The sequence below is a fragment of the Scyliorhinus torazame genome, chromosome 14, assembly GCF_047496885.1.
Source record: "Scyliorhinus torazame isolate Kashiwa2021f chromosome 14, sScyTor2.1, whole genome shotgun sequence".
In the NCBI taxonomy this organism is placed as follows: Eukaryota; Metazoa; Chordata; class Chondrichthyes; order Carcharhiniformes; family Scyliorhinidae; genus Scyliorhinus; species Scyliorhinus torazame.
Window position 1 is genome coordinate 35,172,042 of NC_092720.1, and position 27,924 is coordinate 35,199,965.

A 27,924-nucleotide genomic window follows, 5' to 3' on the forward strand; every position below is an offset into this window, starting at 1 on the left:
ACACCTTCATCTGTCAGCGTAACGTTTTATTCCTTACTCTCGTTTTTTTGACATCTAGCTATTTGCCTCAATTTCCCTGTGGTAGCAAGTTCCTCATTCTAATCACTTTCTCGCTGAAGAAGTTTCTCATGGATCCTTTGTTAGATTTATCAGTCACTAACTTACATTTATGACCTCTGGTTTTGGTCTTTCCAATAAGTAGAAACATTTCCTCTGGCTACCCTAACTAAACACAAGCGTGATCATGATCTTGAAAGATTCTATTATTGGTTGCAGTGGTTAGCACCGCTCTCTCGGCGCCAAGGTCCACTGTTCGATCCCGGCTCTGGGCCACTGTCCGTATGGAGTTTGAACATTCTCCCTGTGTTTGTGTGGGTTTCACCCCCACAACACAATAGATGTGCAGGGTAGGTGGATTGGCCATGCTAAATTGCCCCTTAATTGGAAAAAATGAATTGGGTACTCTAAATTCTTTTTTTTTTAAACTTGCTTTTATGGGGCTTTACAGTGTGTTTTCCATGTAGCTAGATTCTGCTTGGGTGTTTGAACTAGTTTGACCATCACAGCAAAGAGTGAGGTGGGTCTAGGTCAGTTTGGAGTTGGTGGAAATGTCAGCCTTTTGTGAAGTCACCATGAGTGTAATATGCAGCATTTATGTCAGCAGGATCAAATTTTTCTATGTAATTTAGACCTCTTTCTGTAAACTGGATTCCAACATTCTTGTATTGTGTTCTAGAAGTCATCAAGATTAATCATGTAAACACAATGTTGAATTGGTATGAAATGTTTTATTGGTGTAGAAATACATCATCCAAACTTGGATGAAGATCTTTTAAGGTTGCATAATTATGGATTTTATCATTTAGCAGCTGAATGGAAGGCAACCATATCTCAGGGCAGAAAATCCGAAGAATCAAATCCACCATCAGAAAGCAAATGGACCATCTAGCTTTCTTCAAAACGATGAAAACTGGGGCAAAGGAGGGTCTGTTAAGCCGGTAGGAAAGATTTTGACTACTTAGATTGTGCATGGAGATTTTAAAAGATATATGATTTTGCGCTCCAATGCTTCTGTCCATCCTGAATGCACATGTACAGAGCAAAAAATATTCTACCTTTGCCCAAGATAGGAAGAACAAGGCATTTTTGCAGCATCAATGCCATCAAACCCTCCAATGTAGCATTCTCTGATATACTGGTGTGAAATTTCCAGTTCTTAAATTGGCAACTTAAAAAAAAAAAAATTTAGAATACCCAATTCATTTTTTCCAATTAACGGGCAATTGAATGTGGCCAATTCACCTACCCTGCACATTTTTGGGTTGTGGGGGGGAAACCCACGCAAACACGGGGAGAATGTGTAAACTCCACACGGACAGTGACCCAGAGCCGGGATCGAACCTGGGACCTCGGCGCCGTGAGGCAGCAGGGCTAACCCACTGTGCCACCGTGCTACCTTAAATTGGCAACTCTTGACCCTCTGGTAAACTCACTCAAGGTCAGTTTGATGGCTTTGAGAAATGGCAATGCCACTCTGATGTGTTCGTCGGTAACGCAACTGACTTTTTAACGGTCAAGTTAATTTTATGGTGGTCTAACCCTGTTTGCTCCTGGAACATGACCTGCTGATTCAACATTCTTATGACAATCAATACTTCTGTACTGTTGTTGTGATGAGTTAAATTGTAAAACAAATACACATTCTTATTTTTTTAGTGCAGCAATTGATTTATTACTTGAACTGAACTATATTTTATTGATGTAGGGCCAATTGAAGCCTGATGATGAGTTCTCCAACGTATGGCAGTCCTTGCATAGCAATTTTGGAACTTCTCCCCTCCACATAGGGAGTAGTTCTTTGGCCAGTAAATACCCTTCGATTTGGCAAGAAAAGGTAAATATAATTTTGAAGTCAAATCAGTAATATTTGACATACTTCAACTGCAGTTCATACAGTATGCCTTCATAAGATCATAGAATTTACAGTGCAGAAGGAGGCCATTCGGCCCATCGAGTCTGCACCGGCTCTTGAAAAGAGCACCCTACCCAAGCCCACACCCAGTAACCCCACCCAACACGAAGGGCAATTTTGGACACTAAGGGCAATTTAGCATGGCCAATCCACCTAACCTGCACATCTTTGGACTGTGGGAGGAAACCGGAGCACCTGGAGGAAACCCACACACACACGGGGATAACGTGCAGACTCCGCACAGACAGTGACCCAAGCCGGGAATCGAATCTGGGACCCTGGAGCTGTGAAGCAATTGTGCTAACTACTATGCTACCGTGCTGCCCCTAAGTTTAAAACAGTGTTAAAAGAAATGGTCCAAGCAACAAATCACTTCCATTTCCATTTTTACATGTTAGACCAGAAATTCTTCCAGCTAAATATTGGGAAGACAGAAGCTAGCGTTTATGGTTCCTGGTCCAAACTCTGTTCCTTAGCTACTGGATCCATCCCTTTCCCTGATGAAGTCTAAGATTAAGTAATTCTATTCACAACCATGGTGTAACATCTGCTTTCAATCTCCCATTGAAACTATCATCAAGATTGCCTTTTCGGACCACTGCAGCATTGTTTGACTTTGTCCCAACTCGTCTTATCTGCCCTCATCCATGCCTTTGTTTCATCTAGACTTTAATTCCAATGCAACACCTGTGGGTTGATCTGCCACATTTTACACTCCATAAACTTGAGGTTGTCCAAATCCCTACTGCCCATGCCTTAACTGGTAGAAGGTTATGTTCCCTTATCACCCCTGTGCCCACCGATTGACCTAGGCTCCTGGCCAATAAACGTCTTGCATTCTTGTTTTCAAATCCCTCCATGGCTGTGCCTATTTCTGTAATCTCCACTAACTCCACAATCCTCCAAACTACCTGCACTCCTCTAATTCAGGCCTCATGTGCATTCTAAATTATCATTGCTCCAGCACGGGTGGAGCCTTATGTCAGTGGTAGGGAAATTATTGGAGAGGATTCTTTGGGACAGGATTTGCTCTCATTTCGAAACAAATGGACTTATTAGCAAGAGGCAGCATGGTTTTGTGAAAGGGAGGCCGTGCCTCACCTACTTGATTTGAGTTTTTTGAAGAAGTAACGAAGATGACTCGTGAAGGAAGGGTAGTGGATGTTGCCTACATGGACTTAGTAAAGCTTCTGACAAGGTCCCTTAAGGCAGACTGGTACAAAAGGTGAAGTCACACGGGATCCAAGATGAGCTGAACTAGCTCGGTTATAGAGGACAGGTCAGCAGTGGAAGGGTGCTTTACTGAATGGAGGACTGTGCCTCGGGACTGCAAGGATCAGTGCTGGGGCCTTTGTTTGCAGTGTATACATGATTTGGAGGAAAATGTAACTGGTGTGATTAATAAGTTTGCGGACTACACAAAGGTTGGTGAAGTTGCGGATAGTGATGAGGATTCAGTAGGCTAAAGATCGGTTGGTAACTTTGGCGGAGAGATGGCAGATGGAGTTTAATCCGGACAAATGTGAGGTAATGCATTTTTAAAGATCTAATACAGGTGGGAAGTATACAGTAATCGGCAGGACCCATGGGAGTATTGACAACAGAGAGTTCTGGGCTTGCAGGTCCACCGATCACAAAGTGACAACGCAGGTGGATAAGGTAATCGAGGCATAATGCATGCTTGCCTTCATCGGTTGGGGCATTGAGCATAAAAATTGGCAAGTCATGCTGCCGCTGTACAGAACCATAGTTAGGCCACACATGGAATATTACATACAATTTAGATTGCCACACTACCAGAAGGATGTGGAGGCTTTGGAGAGAGTATTGAAGAGATTTACCAGGATGTCGCCTGGTCTGGAGAGTATTATCTATGAGGAGAGGTTGGATAAATTCAGATTGTTTTCACTCGAACGAAGTTGAGGGGTGACCTGAAAGAAGTTTACAAAATTGAGTGGCATGGACTGGAGTGGACAATCAGATACTTTTGCCCAGGGTAAAAAAAGTCAATTACTAGGGGCATAGGTTTAATATACGAGGGACAAAATTTGGAGGAGATGTGTGAGGCAAGTTTTTTTTTTTTTTTTTACACAGAGGGTGGTGAGTGCCTGGAACTCGCTGCCGGGGAAGGTGGTGGAAGCAGGTATGATAGCTACTTTTAGGAGACATCTGAACAAATACATGAATAGAAGGATACAGACCCCAGAAGTGCCAAAGGTAGTTTAGACAGGTATCATGGCATCATGATTGGTGCGGGTTTGGATGGCCGAAGGGCCTGTTCCTTTGTTAAATACTTCTATACTGTTGAGTAACAGTATAATGCTGGGTAAAATATCTCCTGTAGATTCACCGAAGTATGCAATTTGATGAAAAGGTAAATTTATATTCCACAGATTTCTTTCAAAAAATAATACTTTTTGTAAAGCCACAACCATTTTTATGCTGACTAGCAGTAGATCCCACACATTGGATTGCATTCCTGAATGAAGATGTGGTGCGAAGATGTGGTGCGCATTGAACTGTACAGTATTTTATTTTGGTTTGAGTGTGTATACTTTATTTTTACTCTCTTCTATCCTTCCAGACTGTGACTGAGCCAGCATCTGTTTCAGGGTTTCAGTCCAAAAAACACAATTGTACAGAAAATAAAATGCAACCATTCAAAACAGATGGGCAGCAAAAACCAAAATGGGTAGCACCAGAGCAACAGGCATGTGCCAGAAAAGGTAACCATTAGAAATGTACTGCAAGAGAAACAGTGGTTATGGGTAAATTGTTAAATGGAGTAACTGAATTAAAACAATTGATTTGTAATTGATTTAATGATGCCAGGCATTTTTGGTAACGCAACTATTTTGGAAATTATCCCATTTCAATCGGTGTTCGTAATGACATTCTTGCATATCTTACTGTGCTACTTTACTGTGGTAAATTCAAATGTTTTGAAGCAATTGGTAGTTTTTTTCATTTTCATACTTTTCACCTCCCCTGCCAGCATTTGAAAGGGACTGTATGTACCCTCTGCGACACCCTGGTCCACTCCCCCATCACTCTCAACACCTCATCCCCTTTCTATGCAGGAGATGTAACAGCTTCCTTTTCACTTCCACTCCCCTCCCTCGGCCCCAATCACTTCTTTCCACTTTATTTGTAATACTTACAATTTCATCTACTGCATTTGTTGCTCACGATGCAGTCCCCGCAACACTGGGGTGACCAACTGCAGACTGGGTGAATATTTTTTAAAAATTCATTTATGGGATGTGGGCATCACTGTCTAGAAGGAGGTGATGAGCTGCCTTCTTGAACTGCCGCAGTCCCTGAGATGTGGGTACACGCACAGTGCTGTTAGGGTGGTAATTCCAGGATTTTGACCCAGCAACAGTGACGGAATGATGATATATTTCCCAGTCAGGATGGTGAGTAGCTTGGAGGAGAATTTCCAGGTGTTCCCAGGTTTCTGCCGTTCTTGTCCCTCTGGAAGGTTGTGGTTGAAGGTGCTGCATAAGGAGTCTTGGTGAATTCCTACACTGCATCTTGTAGATGGTACAGATGGCTGCTACTGTTTGTCATTGGGGGAGGGATAGAATGTTTGTGGAAGGGGTAGCAATCAAGCAGGCTGCTTTGTCCTGGATTGTTCGAGCTTCTTGAGTGTTTGGAGCTGCATCCACCCAGCCAACTGAAGAGTATTCCATTACACACCTGACCTGTGCCTTGTAGATGGTGGACAGGCTTTTTTGGAAGGGGGGGGGCGGAAGGAGAGAGAGAGACACCACACTGAGGAACCCATGGTGCTGAGAAGATTGGCCTCCAATTTGTTTGAACCAAGGCTGTAATGAGGTCAGGAGCTGAGTGGTCCAAACTGGAACCCAAACTGACGTCCATGAGAAGGTTATTGCTAAGCAAGTGCCGCTTGATAGCTCTGTTGATGACCCCCCTTCCATCACTTTGCCCATGACCGAGTGCAGACTGATGGGATGGTAATTGTCCAGATTGGATTTGTTCTGTTTCTTGTGTGCAGGATGGAAGTGGCCAATTTTCCACATTGCTGGGTAGATGCCAGTGTTGTGGCTATACTGAAACAGTTTGGCTAGGGGTGCACCAAGTTCTGGAGGACAAGTCTTCAGGACTATTGTGGAATATTGTCAGGGGCCACAGCCCTTGCAGTATCCAGAGCCTTCAGCATTTAAAACAATTTTTAAAAATCCAATTAAGGGGCAATTTAGCGTGGCCAATCCACCTACCCTGCAAAACTTTGGGTTGTGGGGGTGAGATACAGGGAGAATATGTAAATTCCATACGGACCGTGACCCAGGGCCAGGATCAAGCCTGGGTCCTCGGTACAGGGAGGCAGCAGTGCTAACCACTGTGCCGCTCTGCCGCCCATTTTTAAAAAAGTATCATGTGTAGTGAATCAAATTGGCTGACATCTATGATACTCACTGAAACACATTTACTTTTCCGCAAGCATCACCCTGACCTACCACTTGCCATTTTAATTCACCACCTTGCTCTCTCACTCCCATTCCTGCCCTTGACATGCTGCAATGTTCTAGTGAAGCCCAACATAAACTTGAGGAACAGCAGCCTGTCTTTTCGGCATTTTACAACTTTCTGGACTCCATATTGAATTCAACAACTTCAGGCTGAGAACTGTGTCCACCATTTTGTTTATTTTGCCAGGTGCCAATGTGTATCTTGTTTTCATGTTTGTTTTCACACACAAGTGTTCTCTATTCTGCCATTAACACTTACTCTGGACTAATGTTTTATTTCTTTACTATCATTACCACTCCCTTTGCCTTCCCGAAAGACGTGCTTGCTAGGTGAATTGGACATTCTGAATTCTCCCTCAGTGTACCTGAACAGGTGCCGGAGTGTGGCGCCTAGCGGCTTTTCACAACAACTTCATTACAGTGTTAAGGGGCTGGTTTAGCACAGTGGGCTAAACAGTTGGCTTGTAATGCAGAATAATACCAGCAGCACGGGTTCAATTCCTGTACTGGTCTCCCTGAACAGGTGCCGGAAAGTGGCGACTAGGGGCTTTTCACTGTAACTTCATTAAAGCCTACTTGTGACCTATAATGGTACAGTGCAGGAACTGTAGACAGGACAGCCACCAGACGAAGCAGATTAAATACTGTGACCTGTACCATGAAGCAAATCATCTCTTCAAAGCCTGCCAAAAACTAGCTGTTCTGTGCATAATATTTCTTAAATGTCTTTAATTTCTTCTATTATACTTCCTATTGTTAAACCAACTTTTCTTTTTAATTTAAGCACTTTACAAATCATCCCACTAGATGATTCAATTATTATAAAATGATCATCTGTGCACAAATGTATTTTATATTTTGTAGCTATTTAGCTTTTAATATCACAGCCTTCATTATAAATAAATTAATTGCTGGTGTCTGTGATAGAATGCTGTATGTATTTTCTATTTCACAAAGTTCAAACTCTATCTTGCTATTTCTTGCTAAAGAGGACAACTCTGAAAGTTTCAAGGCAAGAACCCATGGACCGGAATACTCTGACCCGTCGTCAGTTTCCAAACTGCAAAGTAAACAGGTAATATTCAGGTATCAGAATTAATAACCCTAACTTGGAAAATTAATGTTCTGAAGTCCAGATGTAGACTGAAATCTGAAGGGATGGTCCACCATACAATACATCGGCCATTGTGCAGCTTGATGTTTAATTTTCTGCTGTTAAATTAGCAAAAGGTGTAATATGCCCACCTTTGTTTTTTGCAGTAGGAGAGGGTATAAATCTTAACCTTAAAAGGATGTTAAAATATTAGCACTGCTGCCTCATGGCGCAGAGGGCCTGGGTTCGATCCCGGCCCCGGGTCACTGTCCGTGTAGAGTTTGCACATTCTCCCCGTGTGCGCGTGGGTCCCACCCCCACAACCCACAAAGATGTGAAGGGTAAGTGGATTGGGTACTCTATATTTATTTAAGAAAAAGGATTTTTAATGAGGAATGCTATTCTTTTACTTTTTCAATGTTTAAATAAATACAAATTGATTACACAAACGTCTTGTGATATATTGTAGGCATATACTAGCAGTAGTAAACCAAGTATGAAAATTCTAAGACGGAATGACGACTCAAATGAACAGAAGCCTGCTGTGGTAAATTGCCAGCAATCTGCATCGATAGAAAGGAGTAACTCTTCCACAAAGGTAAGCAGCCCACCTATAACCAAACGTATGGATGTTTGGAGCCATTATTCCAAGATTAGATGATTGGGGTGAGATCTTTAGTTTTTTTCAACTCTGGATGGCATAAATAATTTGCTGAATGATTATTTTAGTAAACTAGTGGGATTACAATGTTGGGTGTTAATGATTGACTGGATACTGAACTTTTAACATCCAATACCTCCCAACAGTAGCATAAGCAGAAGCTTGGGAAACAAGTTACTTACTCACTCTCTGGGCTAAAGAAGGCACTGAACATTAAGAGTGAGCAACTAAAATGTGGCTGGGAGGGCAACAAGATTCAAAAATCTTGTTGAGTTAATTTAACTGGTGAGAATTAATGCTTCGGCTGACTATATAGGATCAATTTCTTCTGTTGGGACAGTCCAGAACAAGGCCGGGGTGGTGGATTTGTAGCAAAGATTGAACTAAGCTATTTAGCAGTGATGTAAAATGTTAGCTGAAATCTGGACATCTCCCTTTGATTCCCCTCCTCAAAAATACAGCTGTTGAGATTGGTTGATGTTGTTGAGCCATGTGAACCCCAGGTGAGTAATTAGTCAAGATGCTGATTAGTTATGATCACATTTAATAGCAGAACAGGCTGGAGGGTGTGAACGGGATTCAGTTCCTTATCAAGTTGATTGGAAGTGGGTGCAGGTGTATGACTTTTTTAAAATACAGGCTTATAAGAAAAGAAATGTGTTCCAAGTGAATGGTGTGAAAGATCCCCTAACAGTTGACTTTTCCCCATATGTTCTGAGATGAATATTTCAAATGTGGTCAGCAGGTGCAGCCATGTTGCTCCCCTGTGACTAGAGCAACAGAAGCAGCAAGATTAAACGTATGTGACCAATGAGATCGGGCGATATTTTAAAGGAAGCCTCCTTTTGTTTTTCTTTATCGCTTTCCCTGCCCCACACACACTTTTCCAGACTTGGTTCATGGGAGCCTGCACTTGTGCTCACTAGTCTTTGAACTTTGATTCTTCCGATTACTTTAATTTATAAATATTTGTGCACTTTGTCAGTAGTTACAGCTAATGTCTTCTCATTTTGATATGGCTGTAAAGTCACTTGTTAACGTAGAATTTACAGTGCAGAAGGAGGCCATTCGGCCCATCGAGTCTGCACCGGCTCTTGGAAAGAGCACCCTACCCAAGGTCAACACCATCCACCCTATCCCCATAACCCAGTAACCCCACCCAACACTAAGGGCAATTTTGGACACTAAGGGCAATTTATCATGGCCAATCCACCTAACCTGCACATCTTTGGACTGTGGGAGGAAACCGGAGCACCCGGAGGAAACCCACGCACACACGGGGAGGATGTGCAGACTCCGCACAGACAGTGACCCAAGCCGGAATCGAACCTGGGACCCTGGAGCTGTGAAGCAATTGTGCTATGCACAATGCTACCGTGCTGCCCTCGGAACGGTTAACATAAAATAGTTTTGTATTGCAAGGTGAGACTTTTAAATTCTGATAGGCTGTGGTTTTATTGTGCATCTTTTCATATAATGGTGCTACCTATTTTTATAATATGGCTCTCCTCTTCACACTTTGATCATGAAAATTTGTTACTTTGCAAAACAAAATCTGCTTTGTGAATATAGCCCATGTTCTTGTAAACTAAGTTGTGTGCTTTTCAGTCTTTTGTTAGCCTCCTCCACATTCGTTTTTCCTTTCTCTTATTTTCATATGTATTTTAAATAAATCAAACCAATTTTTAATTTTTGTAGTTAATTCGTATTGCTGTTATAATTTCAAGCTATTCTTTCTGCAGTTTTACTTGAATTTGCATTGAATGTTGTACAATGGATCAACAGGTACCATCCGAATTTGAGGAACTGTTAGTTTCATTAAAGATGCCGAGTGAACAAGAAGGGAAAGATGCGCAAAGCTCAGAGTCAAAAGAAAGTTCGAGAACCAGTGGAGAACCGCTGTCCCCACAGTCTTTTGCCATGGTAGGTGTTGTCAACCTTTGAGCTTGGGAGTTGAACATGGTTGTTTACATTTTAAAGGAACAAAATTTGGAAAAGAGATGTGTGGTAACTGCTATTTTTGTTCATCAATCAGAGAAGAAATGTATGTCTTGTTTCTTCAAACTGCTGTTTCTGGTGAGTTATGGTCATTAGCAAAGTAATAAGAGTGACAACTAATAGATTTCCTGCAGAATAGTGTGGTGCATGTTTATGATGCTAATTATGGAGTTTCCATTTCAGGTAATTCCCCAATAAGTCACTCTGCAAAGAGATCCAAACAAGCCCTCCTGGACAATAATAGCTATTATAAATTTGAGGCTACTGAGGTTAATTATGCCAGCTTTTCACAGAATTTACAGTGCCGAAGGAGGCCATTCGGACCATCGAGTCTGCACAGGCCCATGGAAAGATCACCCAATCCAAGCCCAACCCTCCCTATCCCAGTAACCCCATCTTACCTTTTTGGATAGTAAGGCCAATTTTAGCACGGCCAATCCACCTGACCGGAGGAATGAGGCTACTGAGGTTAATTATGCCAGCTTTTCATAGAATTTACAGTGCCGAAGGAGGCCATTCGGCCCATCGAGTCTGCACAGGCCCATGGAAAGATCACCCAATCTAAGCCCAACCCTCCCTATCCCAGTAACCCCATCTTACCTTTTTGGATAGTAAGGCCAATTTTAGCACGGCCAATCCACCTGACCGGAGGAAACCCACACAGGTACGGGGAGAACAATTTTAGAATCTACAGTGCAGAAGGAGGCTATTCGGCCCATTGGGTCTGCATCGGCTCTTGGAAAGAGCACCCTAGGCAAACCCACGTCCACCCTATCCCCGTAACCCAGTAACAATTCAGCATGGCCAATCCACCTAACCTGCACATCTTTGGACTGTGAAAGGAAACCGGAGCACCCGGAGGAAACCCACACAGACACTGGGAGAACATGCAAGCTCCACACAGACTGTGACCCAAGCCGGGAATCGAACCTGGGACCTTGGAGCTATGAAGCAACTGTGTTAACCACTGTGCTACCATACTGCCCACGTGCTCTGTGCTGCCAGTTGCCTGTTTGCGCAAGTGGGACGAGAGCTGCATGTTCATGTAAAGTATTGTTTAATAGGAATTAATGTATTAAGGACAAGAAACGGTATGTAATCTGTTAGTGTAGTGAAGTAAAGGTTTAAATATTTTGGGTGGGATTCTCTATTGCCCGACGCCAAAAGCGGGAACAGCGATCGGGTGGAGAAGAGCTCCCGATGCCAAAATCGCGGCAAGCGCCGGTTTGCAGCCGAATCACTATGCTCCGCCTGCTCCAAATTGGCATCATCGAGACGCATGCTGCACGCAATTGCAGCTGCGTTTCCATATCATTATCGCGCCCACCCACGATGCTCTGCCTCTGATGGGCCAAGTTCCTGACGGTGCAGGCTACGTGTGGTTTGAACAGTTGTGAGCCTGGTGTGGCAGCTGCGGAGAGAGAGAGGGCGTACGGATAGTGTCCAGCACTGCCATACTTCACCGAAAACTGTGCCGCTGACCGGGTGGCTTCTGCCATGGCTGGGTGGAGTAGTGGGGAGCGGCTGGGAGGTGGAGTCGGGTGGACAGGCACGCGGTCCAGCACAACCGGTGCCATCTTTTCGGGCGTGATAAGTGCGTGTGTGGGGGGTGTAAGCGTAGGCGCTGCTGCAGCTTGTTAGCCCTGCGCGTGTCCAGCACAGACCCAGCCATTCTCTCACCGGCCATTCCCCCACCGTTTTTTGCGCGTTCCGTGGGTGTTTCGCGTGACGCCGGTGCTAGCCCCTCACCAATGGCCAAATCGGTGCGGGTGTGGCGCTGATTTTTCCGTTGTGGAACACCACAGATCCTCTGTTGGCGTCAGCACTGAGATGCAGGAACAGAGAATCCAGGCCTTTATTTTCTTACATTGTAATAAAGTTTGTTTATAAAATAACAAAGCCCTATTTAGAATTCTAAAGTTTCACAATCCTTTTGAATTAAGTAATTTTGCCTTATCTCAAGTGCTAAATGATCGATCATTGCTCATACATGGATGAAGAGAGCAAATAGAATGTTAGTTTATAGCTGAGGGGCTTAGTTATATGTCTAAAGAGATGATCTTGAAGTTGTCTATGGCCTTGGTGACCCTGTTTCTGGAGTACTGTTTCAATTTCATTTTAGTCTGTTATAGGGAAGATATATATGTATATATATTGGAGAGTATTAAAAGCTGTCTACAAAGGTAATTCTTAAATTCAAGAAGATTGATTTATGAAGAAATTTAAATTAATTCAACAGCGATTGGGATTTTACATTGCCTGCTTTTACGGTTAGCGGGAAGCTGATTGCTCGGGCAGCAGTTACATTTTAGCTGCAACCTCAATCCACGGGATGAAAGTCAGGGCTCAAATTAAATTAACTAATGTGTCTGGGGATTGAGGTCTGTGTATGATTGTGCTGCCCGGACACTCGTGGCTTAGCTTTTCCACTAATATTTTTTATTCGTCAGCAGCTCCCTCAGACAACTCTGCAGCGGTGTTCAGCTGAGGGAGCATAATGGAAACCCCAGACCACACGCATGCTCCCTTTACTCGACCCCCGCCCTCCTCGGCAATGCTCAGCCTTTCATAGAGAGCTTTTCATGCTGGATGACCTAATTGGCCAACCAGCATAATATCATGTTAGCAATGCAATCTCAGGCAGGAATTTGTTTCACATCTGCTCCCATCTGTTCTGACTTCGGGCACGCGCTTAATATAAAATTCAGGCATAAGATTTTCCAATATGGAGCATTTGTTACAGGGGATGAAAGGAAACACTGACTGTTCCGTTACTGTCAATTTTGTTTTTTCAAGTAGCTTTGAAAATAGAATTACAGAATCATAGAATGGTTACAGCACAGAAAGAGTCCATTTAGCCCATTGTGTCTGTCCGGAAGCATGAAAACCATTTCCACTATATGCTGGCTGTCCCAATTGAACAGAAAATCAGCAGGTTATGAATAACTTGAAGCAGTTTTTTATTGATTTTTGTAATGTATACCAAAATATTACAACAGTTGTATTGTGCTTGTATACATAATAGTTGCTTTGCCGTCTGAAATATAAACAATAGGGATCCCTGTGTGGACTGTACTGTTAAAGTTGAAGGGAGAGTCGGAAATGAAGTGTCAAACTTAATATTTTGCAAAGTGGGCGCTCTGGTAGAGATATTGGGCCGTGTAACCGCTTCGAAACACGCAGTGGTAGGAGACTGCCCGCCATTGTCCAGCGGCAGAATCTTCTCCCGCCATTATCAATGGAATTTCCTGTTGAATGCACTCCCCGCCACTCTGAAATTCACAGCGAGGGAGTGCAGTCGACGGGACTGGAAGATCCCTCGGCCGCAAATGGTTGGAAAGTTCTGGCCATTGGAGGTGATGCAAATTGGGAAAGACCTGAAACATGTGGGTAATAATGTGTCATAATACATGCAATGAATTATTTATAGAACTATAGTTTGTGATTAATTTTTTATTCTATCAAGTGGGTCAACCAATCAATAATAATTGTACTGCCTTTGGAAAGACCTCAAATTTATTTGAATTCTTGTTTTTAAAAAAAATATTTTTATTCTCATTTTTCACATTTTCTCCCAAATTTACATCCAACAATAAAAATAATCAATAAAGAATGCAATGTCAATCCCCACATCAATAACAACGATCCCATCCTCTCACCAAACTCCCAAACATTAGTCCGCATGTTAACATAAACAAATGACAAAAAGGAATCCGGAATCACCCATGGGCACCATTAACACATACAGTCTCTCCTTCTTCTCCTCCCCCCCCCTTAATGTTCGATGTAATCCAATTCTCGAAAGTGCATAAAGGACCATGAATTGTAGAATCCCTCCATCCTTCCCCTCAGTTCAAATTTGACCACCTCAAGAGTCAAGAATTCCAGCAGGTACCCCCGCCACGCCAGGGCACAGGGTGGAGAGGTTGATCTCCACCCTAACAGGACCTGCCTTCGGGCGATCAATGAGGCGAAGGCTGCAACATCTCCCTCCGCACCCGTTTCAAACCCCGGCACTCCGAATATGGCCTCCCGGGGACCCGGGTCCAGTTTCACGTGCACCACTTTAGAGATTACCCTAAAACCTGCTTCCAGTAATCCTCCAGCTTTGGACAGGACCAAAACATATGAGCGTGGTTTGCGCGCACCCCCCCCCCCAACCCCCCCCCCACCACCACCAACATTCACACTCAACTTCTACCCCCTCAAAGAGCCAGCTTATCCTTGCTCTTGTGAGGTGTGCTCTATATACCACCTTCAGCTGTATCAGCCCCAACCTCCGCGCAAGAGGTGGAGGCCTTCACCCTCCGTAGCACCTCACACCAGAACCCCTCCTCCATACCATCTCCCAACTCTTCCTCCCACTTTACCTTGATTCTTCCAGCGGTGCCTTCTCCTCTTCCAAAATAGCCCCATAAACCATCGATACTACCCCCATCCCCAGTCCCCTGTCGTCAGCACCTCTTCCAGCAATGTGGATGCTGGCTCTACTGGGAAGCTCTGTATCTCCTTCTGAATTCTTGTACGGGATGCTACATGTCCACTACTCACCCGTGGAACCTCCAATTTTGCCACAAATAAAACATCAGTGTGTGATTTATTTTTTATTGACACAAACTGATGACAATGGCAGAGCATATTTGATTGCCTAGAATCTCACCATTCTAAATGTTGGCACCGTTTCGTTAAAAAAATCTAATTTTGAGGTTGAAGAGAATATATGTTACAAACTATCTTCATGGGGGGAAAAAAACCTGCTGAAAATGAATTTATTTTGAATTGGGTTGTGTTCTGTTTTGACTTGATTAGGTGAAGGCTTGAGACAATTAATGCCAAATGTAGATGATGTGCTGATGGGATTTAGCATCATTGAGTTGATGCTATCAATTGGTTTCACTTTATTTTGGGATGATTCAAGCCAAGGACTCTGATCAAATGAACAGTGTTTTGAACAACAACACCTAGGTGTGAAGGAAACAGTTCAGTGTTACTTTTTCCCCAATTAAGGGCCATTTGGTGTGGCCAATCCACCTATTCTGCGCATAATAATCTTTTATTGTCACAATAAAAGATTATTATTATTATGTGCAGGATAGGTGGATTGGGTTGTGGAGTGAGACCCACGCGCACACGGGGAAAATGTGCAAACTCCGCACAGACCGTGACCAGGGGACGGACTAACCACTGCGCCACCATGTCGCCCGAAAACAGTTCGATGCTAATCAAAAACAAAAAATACTGGACAATCTCAGCAGGTCTGACAGCATCGGCGGAGAAAGAACGGAGCCAACGTTTGAGAGTCTGGATGACTTTTGTCAAAGCTTTTAACTTGCTGAAATTGTCCAATATTTTCTGTTTTTGTTTCAGATTCCAGCATCCACAGTAATTTTCTTTTATCTTGGAGATTAATGTTGATTATTGATGATAGATGCAAAGTATTTTTAGGCCAATGTCTGCAACCCATTGTCCGGAATTTATCTCTGATTAGCCATCTGATGGTTGAAAATATTCCTGCATCGAGTTCATCCATATTAATTACTTGGACATTCTAATCTAGTTATGTCTAAATAACGCCCTGCTCCTGCAATAAAGTGTACTGCTTGTTAAGAGTTAAGTTGGACTTCTCATCTTGATTTTGTGGGTGCAGGACCAATATTTAGAATTATTTTTTAAAAATATTTTCTGTGTGTAAATATTTTTAATTTTGCTAATAGAAAGGAACACAGATGTTGAAGGAAATTCTGAAGATAGATAGTGCAAATTCAGCCCTTCAGAATGAAAACCACATATCCTCTAATGCAAGGCAAGAAAGCTCTCAAACCTCCAATGCCCATCATGAGAAACCAGGGTATACCTCCTACCAACGTCCAGTAAAAAAACTTGGTAAGTAATCAATTCCATTTGAGCTGATGCACTATGGCACTGTAAACCTTTTAGCTTCCACAAAGAGGAGTGGGGTGGTCTGTTTCGGTAACTGCAATACCAATGGACTCCCAAAGGCATTCATACTTTTTGCTTCTCTCGGGAGATGCGCAATCTTGCGCAGGAATGGGTGCTCTCGCTTTGCCACCAAAGCACGCAGGCAAGTGCGCAATTGTGCTTTGCGTCTATAATTCAAACCTCTGCTGAAAACATAGTGAGAGATTCATTTATGGGCTATTTACGTGCAACCCTTATTGATTAATTCTAGAATTATGTTGATGGTGGCCTGTGAATTTGTTAAATAAACGAGTCATGAAGAATAGGTACAGGGGAGAAAATAACTTGATAGACAGTGACTAAAACCATATAATACTGAATCAACCATGAAACCATTTGGAGAAACTATTGTGATTTGTCCCCTATAAGTAATAACTAATATTGGAGTCAACCTATTGTCTGCAAGAGGCAGTCATCAGTGATTTTTTTTTTTTTAATTCAAAATAGCCAATACAAACCAAAAAAATTAATATGGGGGGAAAGAGGCAAAAATCTCTACCCCAACCCATGATGGTGAACTTGACCTTCTCCAAATGGAGAAATGACATTTAAGTCACCTAGCCAAGCAAAGGCACTAGGTGGAGTGGGAGACCTTCAGCCAAGCAACATTCACCCTTGAGCTATCAATGAGGCAAAGGCAAGAACATCTACCTTCACCCCAACTATCCGACACCCCAAATATGACCTCCAGCGAACACTGATCCAAATCTACATGGGAGTACCTCTGACATGGTGTTAAAGATTGAAGCCCAGAAGCCGATAGGTTTTGGACAGGACCAGAACATATGTGTATGATTAGCCAGCCAAAGAGAACAGCGCTCACAACTATTCTCAACACCAGGGAAGAACCCGCTTATCCTTGCCCTGGTCAAGTGTTTCCTATGCAAATCCTTAAGCTGAAACAGGCTCAGGCGAACACACGAAGACTGAAGGGCCTCACTCTACACCACCGTTAAGAATGGGACTCTATTCATTCTCCCATTTGGTCCTCACACCGCTCAACGGAGCAGAATCCATTGAAAGGATATGATCATATATGTCCAAAATAGACCCCTCCCCCGTTAGGCCGAGCCAGGGACCGAATCATCATCAGGGAAGAGGCTGGCACCAAAAGAAAGGAAGGAAAGGCTTTACGCAAGAAATCGCAAACTTGGAAATACCTTAAAAGACTGGAAATTGGCAGCTGGAAGTTCTCAGCTAACTCCCTAAAACTGGCAAATCTCCACTCCATGAACAGGTCCTCAGATCCTTCACATCCCAAGATTTAAATGTTGAGTCCCAACAAGGAGATAGGAAGAGGTGATTATTGCAAATAGGGGTTAGTGAAGACAGATAAAAGAGCCTCAAATGCTGTCCAAACTGTTTCCAAATCCTAAGGTTGGAGATCACCACCACATTTGAGGAAACTCTAACCAGGAAAAAGGCAACAGTGCAGTCATTATTGCAAGAAGAGTAGATGTAGTGAAGGAACAAGCTTCTATTTGTCCCCAAATGGACCTGGGATCGCTAAATCACAGCAATACTTTTTGTTTCATTCCAGGCAGCTATTGGGGAGCCACCCACCCCCGACTGTCTATCCCTTTGGAACAGAACACTATGGATTCTAGGAGCCTTACCTGCTCAAAGAAAACCAGATACCAGTTTGTAAACCTTGGGTGGGATTCTCCCGCATTTAGCAGGATGGCCCGACACCGGCGGCAAGAATGGCGCGAACCACTCCGGCGTCGGGCCAACCGGAAGTTGCGGAATCCTCCGCCCTTCTGGGGGCTAGCCGGCGCCGGAGGGTTTGGCACCAAAGGGCCGGCGCGAGTTGGCGTGTGCGCAGAACCGCCGGCGTGGTTCCGCGCATGTGCAGACCGGCCGGCGTGTTCCTGCGCATGCGCAGGGGGGTTCTTCTCCGCACTGGCCATGCCGGAGCCCAACAGAGGCCGGCACGGAAGGAGTGCCCCCACGGTACAGGCCCGCCCACAGATCGGTAGGCCCCGATCGCATGCCAGGCCACCGTGAGGGCCCCCCCTCCCCCTCCGGAGGACTCCACTAAACGGCCTACTAGCCAGGTCCCGCCGTGTGGGACCATATCCACTTCACGCCAGCGGGACTGGCCAGGAACTGACGGCCGCTTGGCCCATCGGGGCCCGGAGAATTGCCGGGGAGGCCGCTACCAACGGCCCTCAACCGGTGGGCGTAAACCCCGCCCCCACCCGAAAGCCAGCGCCAAAGAATACGGCAGCCGGTGTCGGAGCAGCGGGGCGGGATTCATGTCGCCCTCCGGGGATTCTCCGACCCGGCGGGGAGTCGGAGAATCCCGCCCCCTTGGTTTTAAAAAGACGGGAGAAAATAGGGAAACACCGAGAGAAAAAAAAACCTCCTGGAGCACACACGTTTTAATTGTTTGAACTGGACTCACCAAGGATAGGGAGGCCATTCCACCTCTTCAATTCTGCTTTGATACTGTCAACCAGACTGGTGTAATTTAACGTCTGACGTGAGACCCAGTTGTTGGCCACCCGGTCGCCCAGAGAGTGGGATGCTTGCCTTAGCCAGGCAAAGAGTAACATCCTCCGTTGGACTGACCTCATGGGGGGTTAACCGGGCAACATTCACTTTTGCCCAAGTCAATTTGTACCCGAAGCAGGAGCCAAAGATGTTAAGCAACTTCATTATGTCATCTATGGAGGGGGTTGGATCCGTAATATAAAGAAGGAGGTCATCCGTGTAAAGGGTCACCGGATGCTCCACCCAACCCAACTAACCCCTCTCCACTTAGCAGAGGACCTCAGTGCTAAAGCGAGCAGCTCTATCAACCGACTAATTCCATAAATAAATTTGTGACCAAATAAATACTTCCCAAGAATCTCAAATAAATACCCCCATTCTACTCAATCAGATATCTTTTCAGCAAACAACAGATACTAGCACCTCCGGTTCGGGCACTGAGGAGGGGAAAATAACATTTGACAGGCAACTTGGTTGACAATTGTCGGCCTTTCACAAAGCCCGTTTGATCCTTCGAGGTTATATTTGGGAGGCAAGGCTCCAGGCCAAGTGCCAGCACCTATGCAAGTAGCTTGATATCCGTGAAATAGAACGGTATGAACCACGCTCTCGGGGCTTTGTCCCTCTTAAGAAGCAAGGAAATAGAGGCTTGAGTGAGGGTGGGGGGCAACCACCCCCGGAATAGGGAATCATTGAACATGTCCAAAATTAAAGGCACAGGCCACTCTGAGAACTTCTTGTAGAATTCGATCGGAAAGCCATCCGGACCAGGGGCTTTGCCAGACTGCATCAACCCAATAGATTTTTTAATTTCATCAGGCCGCAACGGGGATTCCAACTCACTGCTCCTATCCAACTGTCCAGAATGTCAGACATGACCAACCCATCCGCAGGAGGCTTCATCTGTGAAGATTGTGGTAAAAAGCTGCATTAGCATGAGGAGGGGCGGAAATGAGGTTGCCACTCGAATTGTGTCTGATCTCTCGGGGGGGGGGTCACCTGCCATCAACAAATGTGCTGAAGTTGTTTGTTGGATTTTGCTGATGATAATTTAGCTTCTTTATCCTTTTTGCGTTCAGTGACTCTGAGTTCGTTCCCTGATCTTTAGCATATCACTGAAAGAAATGCTTTTTTAATAAAAAAGAAATATTTTAATTTAGACTGCATCTTTAAAAATTGCGCTGAGTGACCATTGAGTCAACTAATATACATTGTTGAGTTTCCATTTAATTCCTGTTATTGGCAATGTTCTTCATTTATCTGTGAGTTTTATAGAAATTAACATTTTTTGTGTAAATCTATTCCGCAGCTGCACAAATCAACAAACCCCAGGTCTCACTGGGGGGAGAAATCTCAGGACATTTTCGAGGACGACAGCAGCCTCCTTTATCTACTCCAGTGTCAGAGTTGCTCGCCATTTGTGCCAGAATTGGTCTACCCCATCCAGATTTCTCCTTTATCAAGACCCCGCAGGTTGGAACTATTTGAATGCTGAACACTTTAATGTTTACCAATCAGCAACATGCTAGTGATCAGCATGATACTGACCAAAGGCAAACCTGATGATCAACTGACTTTCAGTTTTAGTCTGAGAATTGGTTTGGCAGGTGCTACAAGATGTAAATGTAATTTACCTGTTCCATTTCTCTCCAGTGCTGAAATATAATTAAGATTGGATTGCTGGACATTTAGTTATTGACGCTTTTCTGCCTTGTAAGATGGTATTTTCCCAAGCATTTGGATTAATTTAGCATCATCCTAAATCTTCCCCCATACACGTTTTATTGACAATTATGATCCACTCCACAGTCAAATCAATTGCCCATAGCATCAAAAGTAGGCTGTGCAAGTAAATGGATAGTTGCCCTCTAAAACATTGACTATTTGGAAACTTGAACTTGCATCTTTTTTAGAAAATGTCTTTGTTGAAATTTTAATATATGGTGTGAAGCTTACATAATCTTGTGTGCAGGTTTCTAAGTATTTCCAGGTTTCTATTGACCCTAGCTTGGCTTTCAAGATTCAGTTCTGTGATTGTAACTCATTTATCTGCCTTAAGAACAGCATTTCAAATCGCAAAATGTTTTTGTCATGAGAATTTGAGAGTAAAGGAACATTTTGTTATTTTGAGAATTTTTCTTATTATTAATTCTTCATTTATGTAGCACCTTTCATAGTTTCAGGACAGGCCAAAGTCCTTTGTAGATAATGAACTACGTTGTTGTAATGTGGGGAAAGTGATAGGCAATTTTGTTTTTTAATAAACATTTTATTGAGGTATTTTTTGATATTATAACAACACAAGAAACAATGTACATGAAACTATAAACATAGTGCAAAAAGCCGTCTCCTTCCCTTACATGTCCCTCCTTTATTAACCCCCTACTCTAAGCTAAACTACCCCCACCCCCCAACTTCTGCTGACTATTAATTTTCCGCGAAGAAGTCGACGAACAGTTGCCACCTCCGGGCACCGACCCTGTCCTGAATCCCCCTTAGCGGTAGGAGCGGGAAGGTTGACACCTGTTTACGTAGGAAGTCCCGCACCTACAGATGCCTGAATTTGTTTTCCCTCGCCAACCCAAACTTCTCTTCCATCACCCTCATACACGGAAAGCTCCCCTCTATAAACATATCCCCTATCCTCTCAATCCCTGCTCTCCTCCATATCCGGAACCCCTCATCCATACTTCCCGGGGAAAACCGGTGATTATTACAGATTGGGGACCAGACCGATGCCAGCCTCCCCGAACAGGCGCCGGAATGTGGCGACTAGGGGCTTTTCACAGTAACTTCATTTGAAGCTTACTTGTGACAAGCGATTTTCATTCATTTTATTTCATGCTCCCACATGTCTCCTCCATTGCCCCCAGACTCTCAGGGCCGCCACCACCACGGGGCTGGTGGAATACCGTGCTGGTGGGAACGGCAGAGGCACAATTACCAACGCCCCCAAACTGGTGCCCTTGCATGAAGCCGCCTCCATACACTCCAATGCTGACCCCTACCCCACCACCCACTTCCTGATCATGGCTATATTCGCCGCCCAGTAATAGTTACTAAAATTTGGCAACGCCAGCCCGCCCTCTCCCCGACTCCGCTCAAGCATTACCTTCCTTACTCGCAGGGTCTTGCCCGCCCAAACAAAGCCAGCGATCACTTTGTTGACCCGTTTAAAAAAAGGGACTGCGGAATAAAGATGGGGAGACATTGAAACACTAACAGGAATCTCGGGAGGACCGTCATCTTCACCGTCTGCACCCTCCCAGCTAATGACAACGGGAGCGCGTCCCATCTCCGAAAATCGCCCTTCATTTGGTCTACTAGCCATGCCAGATTTAATTTATGCAGCCGGTCCCATTCCCGCACCACTTGAATGCCTAGGTACCTAACGCTTTCCCCTATTAATCTAAACGGCAGCTCCCCCAATCGTGTCTCCTGTCCCCTCGCCTGGATCGCAAACATCTCACTTTTCCCCAAATTTAGCTTATACCCCAAAAACCGGCCAAATTCCCCTAGAATCCTCATGATTTCTTCCATCCCCTCTAATGGGTCTGATACATACAGAAGGAGGTTGTCTGAATAGAGCGAGACTGTACGCCCCCCCCCCCCCCCCCCCCCCCCCCCCCCCCCCCCGACCAGCCCCTTGAGGCTCTCAGAGCGATTGCCAACGGCTCTATAGCTAGCGCGAACAACAGTGGGGAGAGGGGGCATCCCTGTCTCGACCCCCGGTGCAGTCTAAAATAGTCCATACGCTTGCCACAGGAGCCTGATGCAGCAACCTGACCCAGTCAATAAAGCCCTGCCCAAATCCGAACCGTCCCAGTACCTCCCACAGATAATCCCATTCTACCCGATCAAAAGTATTTTCTGTATCCATTGCGGTCACTACCACTACCTTCCGGGGGCAGCATGATCACATTTAACAGCCTTTGTACATTGGCCACCAACTGCGTACCCTTAACAAACTCCGTCTGATCCTCCCCAATAACGTCTGGAACACAATCCTCAATCCTGGAGGACAAAATCCGGCCAGCAGTTTGGCGTCCACACTCAATAGGGATATCGGCCTGTAGAACCCACACCACTCCGGGTTCTTGTCCTGCTTCAGAATCAGCTAAATCGTGGCCTGTGACATCGTCGGGGGCAGCACCCCTCTTTCCCTTGCCTCATTGAACATCCTCATCAACACTGGCCCCAATATCCCAGAGAACGTTTGATAAAACTCCACTGGGAACCCGTCTGGCCCCGGGGCTTTACCCACCTGCATGGCCTTCAGACCCTCCACTATTTCTTCCAACCCGATTGGGGCCCCCAGCCCTTCTACCAGCTCCTCGTCCACTTTGGGGAAATTCAGCCCCTCCAAGAAGTACTCCAGCCCCGAAGGGGGTTCCGACCTATACAGCCTACTGTAGAAATCCCTAAATGCCTTATTCACCCCTGCTGAATCTCCAACCAGGTTCCCGTCTCCGTCATTTACTTTCCCTATCTCCGTGGCTGCCTCCCTCTTTCTAAGCTGCTGTGCAAGCATTCTGCTGGCCTTCTCTCCATGCTCATAGATCGCCCCCCTCGCCTTCCTCAGCTGCTCCACCGCCCTCCCTGTGGTTAACAAGCCGAACTCTGCCTGTAGCCTCCGCCGTTCCCTTAAAAGCCCTGCCGCTGGGGTCTCCGCATACCTCCTATCGATCTGTAGTATTTCCTTAACCAGTCGGTCCGTCTCTGCCCTGTCCACCTTCCCCCTGTGGGCCCGTATCGAGATCAGCTCCACTCTGACCCCCGCCATCAGTGCTTCCCAGACTATCGCTGCTGACATTTCCCCCGTGTCGTTGACCTGCAGGTAATTCTGAATACATTTCCTCAGCCGCTCGCACACCCCTTCGTCAGCCAAAAAGTCCCACATCTAACCTCCAGTGCGGGCGCTGGTTACTGTCTTTACTAACCTGCGGGTCAACCCAGTGCGCAGCATGGTCTGAGATTGTGATCGCCGAGTACCCCGTGTGAGGCCCTGCTCAAAATGAAGAAATCGATCCGGGATTACACTTTATGCACGTGTGAGTACCAAGAGAACTCCTTCACCCGCGGCCACTCAAATCTCCATGAATCCACCCCACCCCCATCTGCTCCATGAACCCCCCTAGTTCCCTTGCCATTGCTGGCACCCTGCCCGTTTTCAAGCTTGACCGTTCCAAGCCAGGGTCAATAATTGTGTGGACATCCCCTCCCATGGCCAACCTGTGCGAGTCCAGGTCCGGTATTTTCCCCAGCATCCTCTTTATAAACTCTACATTTGGCGCATACACATTTACTAATACCACCTGCACCCCCTCCAGTTTCCCACTGACCATAATGTACCGACCTCCCATATCCAAAACTATTCTACCCGCCTCAAACACCACCCGCTTATTGATCAGGATCACGACCCCTCTAGTCTTTGAATCCAGTCCCGAGTGAAAGACCTGACTGACTCAGCCTTTCCTCAATCTAATCTGGTCAGTTGCTCTAAGGTGCGTCTCCTGCAACATTACCATGTCCGACTTCAGTCCCCGAAGATGCGCGAACGCAAGTGTCCTCTTGACTGGCCCATTTAACCCTCGAACATTCCAGGTGATCAGCCTAGTTGGGGATCCCCCTTCGCCAATCAGCCATCTCCTTTTTTGGGCCCGCCTCCAGCCCGTGCTCCGCGCCTCCACCGGCCTGCCCCCAGGCAGCCTCCACCCCCAACCTTCCCTCTGTCCCTTGGCCCAAGTCCCTCCCTCGTCAGCAGAACATTATCCCCCCTCTTGGCCCCCCCTAATAACAGAACTCTGTAACCCAACCCCTTTGATAAACTGAACATATGCACACCCCCCACTGTGCTTCCGTGAGCTAGCCCGCCCAGCTAGCTTGGTGGCCCCCATCTCTGGTGCTGGATAGTCTCCCACCGATTGCCCCCCCCCCCCCCCGCTCATACAAACAAACTCCAACAAACAAACTCCAACATCAAACAATCCCCACACAATTGCCCCACAGAAAAACACCAATATCTAAACAAGCACACCTCCATCCCCCAACAGTGCAAATAAAAACCTTAACTCACTCAACTCTGCCACTGGTCCCAAATCAATACAGAAGGCATACAAACCGCTTTCGCAAAACAAATATAAGAACTTTTTTTTTAAAGAACAGAGAAACAAAAAGAAAAAAAAACATGAACGCTGCAGCAAAGTTCAGAAGTTCTCAGTCCACCACCAGTCCTTTCCTTTTCACGAAATCCAGCGCGTCCTCAGGCGACTCAAAATAAAAGTGCTGTTCCTCGTACGTGACCCAGAGATGGGCCGGATACAACAGTCCGAACTTCACCTTTTATCTTAAAAAGGATTGACCTAATTTGGTTGAAGCCTGCTCTTCTCTTGACCACATCCACAGTCAGTTCTTGGTAGACCCGCAGGATACTATTGTCCCACTTACAGCTCCGTGCCTGCTTGGCCCACTGTAGAATGCGCTCCTTATCCAAGTACCTGTGGAATTTCACCACCACTGCCCTCGGGGGGGCGGGGGGGTCCTCCCGCTCGCGGCTTCCTCGCGAGTGCTCTGTGAGCCCTGTCCACCTCCAAGGGTTGGGAGAATGCCCCATCCTCCAGCAGCTTCTCAAACATATCTGCGATGTATGCCCCAGCGTCCGCTCCTTCGGACTCCCCCGGGAGCCCAACGATTCTCAAGTCCTGCCGGCAGGACCTATTCTCTAGGTCCTCCACCCTCTCCAGGAGCTGCTTCTGCTGGTCTCTCAACATCCCCACCTCCAACTCCACCGCAGTTTGATGTTCCTCCTGCTCAGCTAGTGCCTTCTCCACCTTCTGGATTGGCCGATCATGGGCGTCCAATCTAAGCTCCAGCCGCTCAATCAACTCTTTTATCGGGTCCAAGCAGTCCCGTTTCTGCTTAGCAAAGCCTTCCTGAATAACTTGCATCAGCTGCTCCGTTGACCGCTGGGTCGACAAACCAGAGGTCCGGTCCTCCGCCATGCTGTCTCCCGCTACAGCTTCAGCCCAAGCCTTCTCTGTCTTTCTGTTTCTTCCTTTACGAGCACTTCTAGTCCTTCTCTCCATGCACCAATGTGGGAATTCAGTACACAATTGTCTCTGTCTTCAGTTTTACAGTTCAAGTCAGGTAGAAAATCGGGGGAGAAGGTCCAAAAGTCCGACCGGAGCGGGAGCCACCAAATGTGCGAGTTACTCCTTTATAGCCGCCACCGGAAGTCAGTGAAATGCAATTTGATCACATTAAGGTCCCTATGAATAGCAATGAGATAATTTTTAAAACATTTTTCAAATACCCATTTTTTTTTTTTCCAAAAGGGGCAATTTCGTATGGCTAATCCAGCTAGCCTGCACATCTCTGTTCTTCTTAGACTTCTTTCACACCCAGTTTATAGTTTAACTTCTCACCCAAAAGACTGCTTCCTCAGCACTGCACTTTGGGCGGCACCGTGGTTAGCATGGCTGCTTCACAGCTCGAGGGTCCCGGATTCAATTCTAGCCTCGGGTGACTGTGTGGAATTAGTATGTTCTCCCCGTGTCTGCATGGGTTTCCTCCGGGTGTTCGGTTTTCCTCCCACAGTTCAAAGATGTGCAGATTAGGTGCATTGGCCATGATGAATCCAAGATGGCGCTATTCTCCTCTTATAACCAATTACTGTTTGTCGATGTACCATTTGTCAATGTTCTCTGTTGAATATTCTTTTTGTCTACTATGTACGAACTGTGTACGTTCCCTCGGCCGCAGAAAAATACTTTTCACTGTACTTCGGTACATGTGACAATAAATCAAATCAAATCAAATTGCCCCTTAGTGTCCAAAATGTTAGGTGGGGTTACTGGGTTACGGGGGATAGGGTGGTGGCATGGGCTTAAGTATGATGCTCTTCTACGAATCTAGAAATTTATGGAAGAAATTGAATGCGTTTTGGAAAATTGTAATAATAAACTATTGAAATCTTAATATGTTATATAATCCTGATAGTTTTAGCAGCTAACTGGCACTGTACATGGTAGTGTTGGTGCCAGTCATTTGAAGAAACTGCTCTTTACGTGGGAAGTAAGAAATCCTCCTTTGGAGCATTTGGTTTCCTGTGATGCAAAGTAATTTACATGACATTGTGAATTCGAAGAGAAAAATGAATGCTTTTCTACATAAAATTACTCGCCCATCCCATTCTCACAATGAAGAAGGATTGGTATTGAAATGCTTCATTAGTGGTAAATCAAATACTGTTGAGAGAGTACTTGTGTTCACATTTATGATATAAAATAAAAACAGAAAATGCTGGAAAACCTCATCAGGTCTGGCAGCATCTGTGGAGAGAAAAAGAGTCACCTTTTTGAGTTCATATGATTCTTCAGAGATTGTGTATTCACATTTATTTGGCTCTGTTGGTTCTCAACAATGTGGCAGTTTCAAATGAGATTTTCTCTATCAGGTATCCCCTTTTCACCTTTTCGTGGTTAACATACTGTCTCTTTTTCATCTAATAGTTTATCCATTATTTGATATATGATTCAAGCATTAGTTGTTAATAGAATGTTTTGCTTTCACCAGGGCCTGACAGTTTGCCAAGTGAAGTTAGCAAATGGTTTGCTAGTGCATGGACCTCAATGCCAGTCAGACAGTGAAGCCCAGGAGAAAGCTGCAGCGTTTGCATTACAGCGACTGGTACAAACAACACCCGTGGCTATTTTTAACTTGCTAATTTGCCAGTTAAGAATTCAACCTATTTAAAACTAGCCTTTTAGAGAAAATATCTTTTGATGTCTGATTTTTAGATGCAGTATTTAACTGCTATTTTATTTTTTTGCTCTCTCAGAATGCCACAGGACAAAATGTCCCCCTTCCTCCAAATATGTTTCCCAGTTATCAACCAGTTACAGGAACTATACCACCTCGAGTCATTCCACCATCTTTCAGTCAGAGCTCGGGTAAGAAATATCTAATTTATGGTAACTAAAATATTAACACTCATTACTGTAGCTTTTCCTTTTAGTTCTTAGTAACCCACACTACAGAAACAGTAGGACATCAATGTCTGTTTAGAAAAAGCGTAAGATGGCCTTCTGTGGTGGCCATGAGCTGAGAGGTCACGCACAAGGTAGCTCACGCTTGGAAACTTGGTTTTTGACCCATTTTGCATGGTAAATAGGTGCCGTGGTGGGAAGATAGTTGAAGCAAATGAAATTGGTTGGTTTCTCCTCAGGTG

General features: G+C 45.1%; 1 protein-coding gene across 3 annotated transcripts in view; it reads left to right on the forward strand.

Moving 5' to 3' along the window:
* Positions 1–27,682, forward strand: part of xrn1 (5'-3' exoribonuclease 1) — a 169,882-nt gene extending 142,200 nt beyond the window's left edge. For 2 of the 3 annotated variants that reach the window (XM_072473915.1, XM_072473913.1), the window contains 10 exons: positions 867–998; positions 1,766–1,894; positions 4,557–4,698; positions 7,458–7,543; positions 8,031–8,159; positions 10,008–10,145; positions 15,935–16,103; positions 20,005–20,168; positions 27,270–27,383; positions 27,535–27,682. In XM_072473915.1, the coding sequence (XP_072330016.1) occupies positions 867–998; positions 1,766–1,894; positions 4,557–4,698; positions 7,458–7,543; positions 8,031–8,159; positions 10,008–10,145; positions 15,935–16,103; positions 20,005–20,168; positions 27,270–27,383; positions 27,535–27,675 (1,344 nt within the window). In that variant the 3' untranslated portion in view covers positions 27,676–27,682. The remainder of the gene's footprint in view (positions 1–866; positions 999–1,765; positions 1,895–4,556; positions 4,699–7,457; positions 7,544–8,030; positions 8,160–10,007; positions 10,146–15,934; positions 16,104–20,004; positions 20,169–27,269; positions 27,384–27,534) is intronic. The other variant, XM_072473914.1, reaches the window with a different exon arrangement.
* Positions 27,683–27,924: the final 242 nt, after the last annotated feature.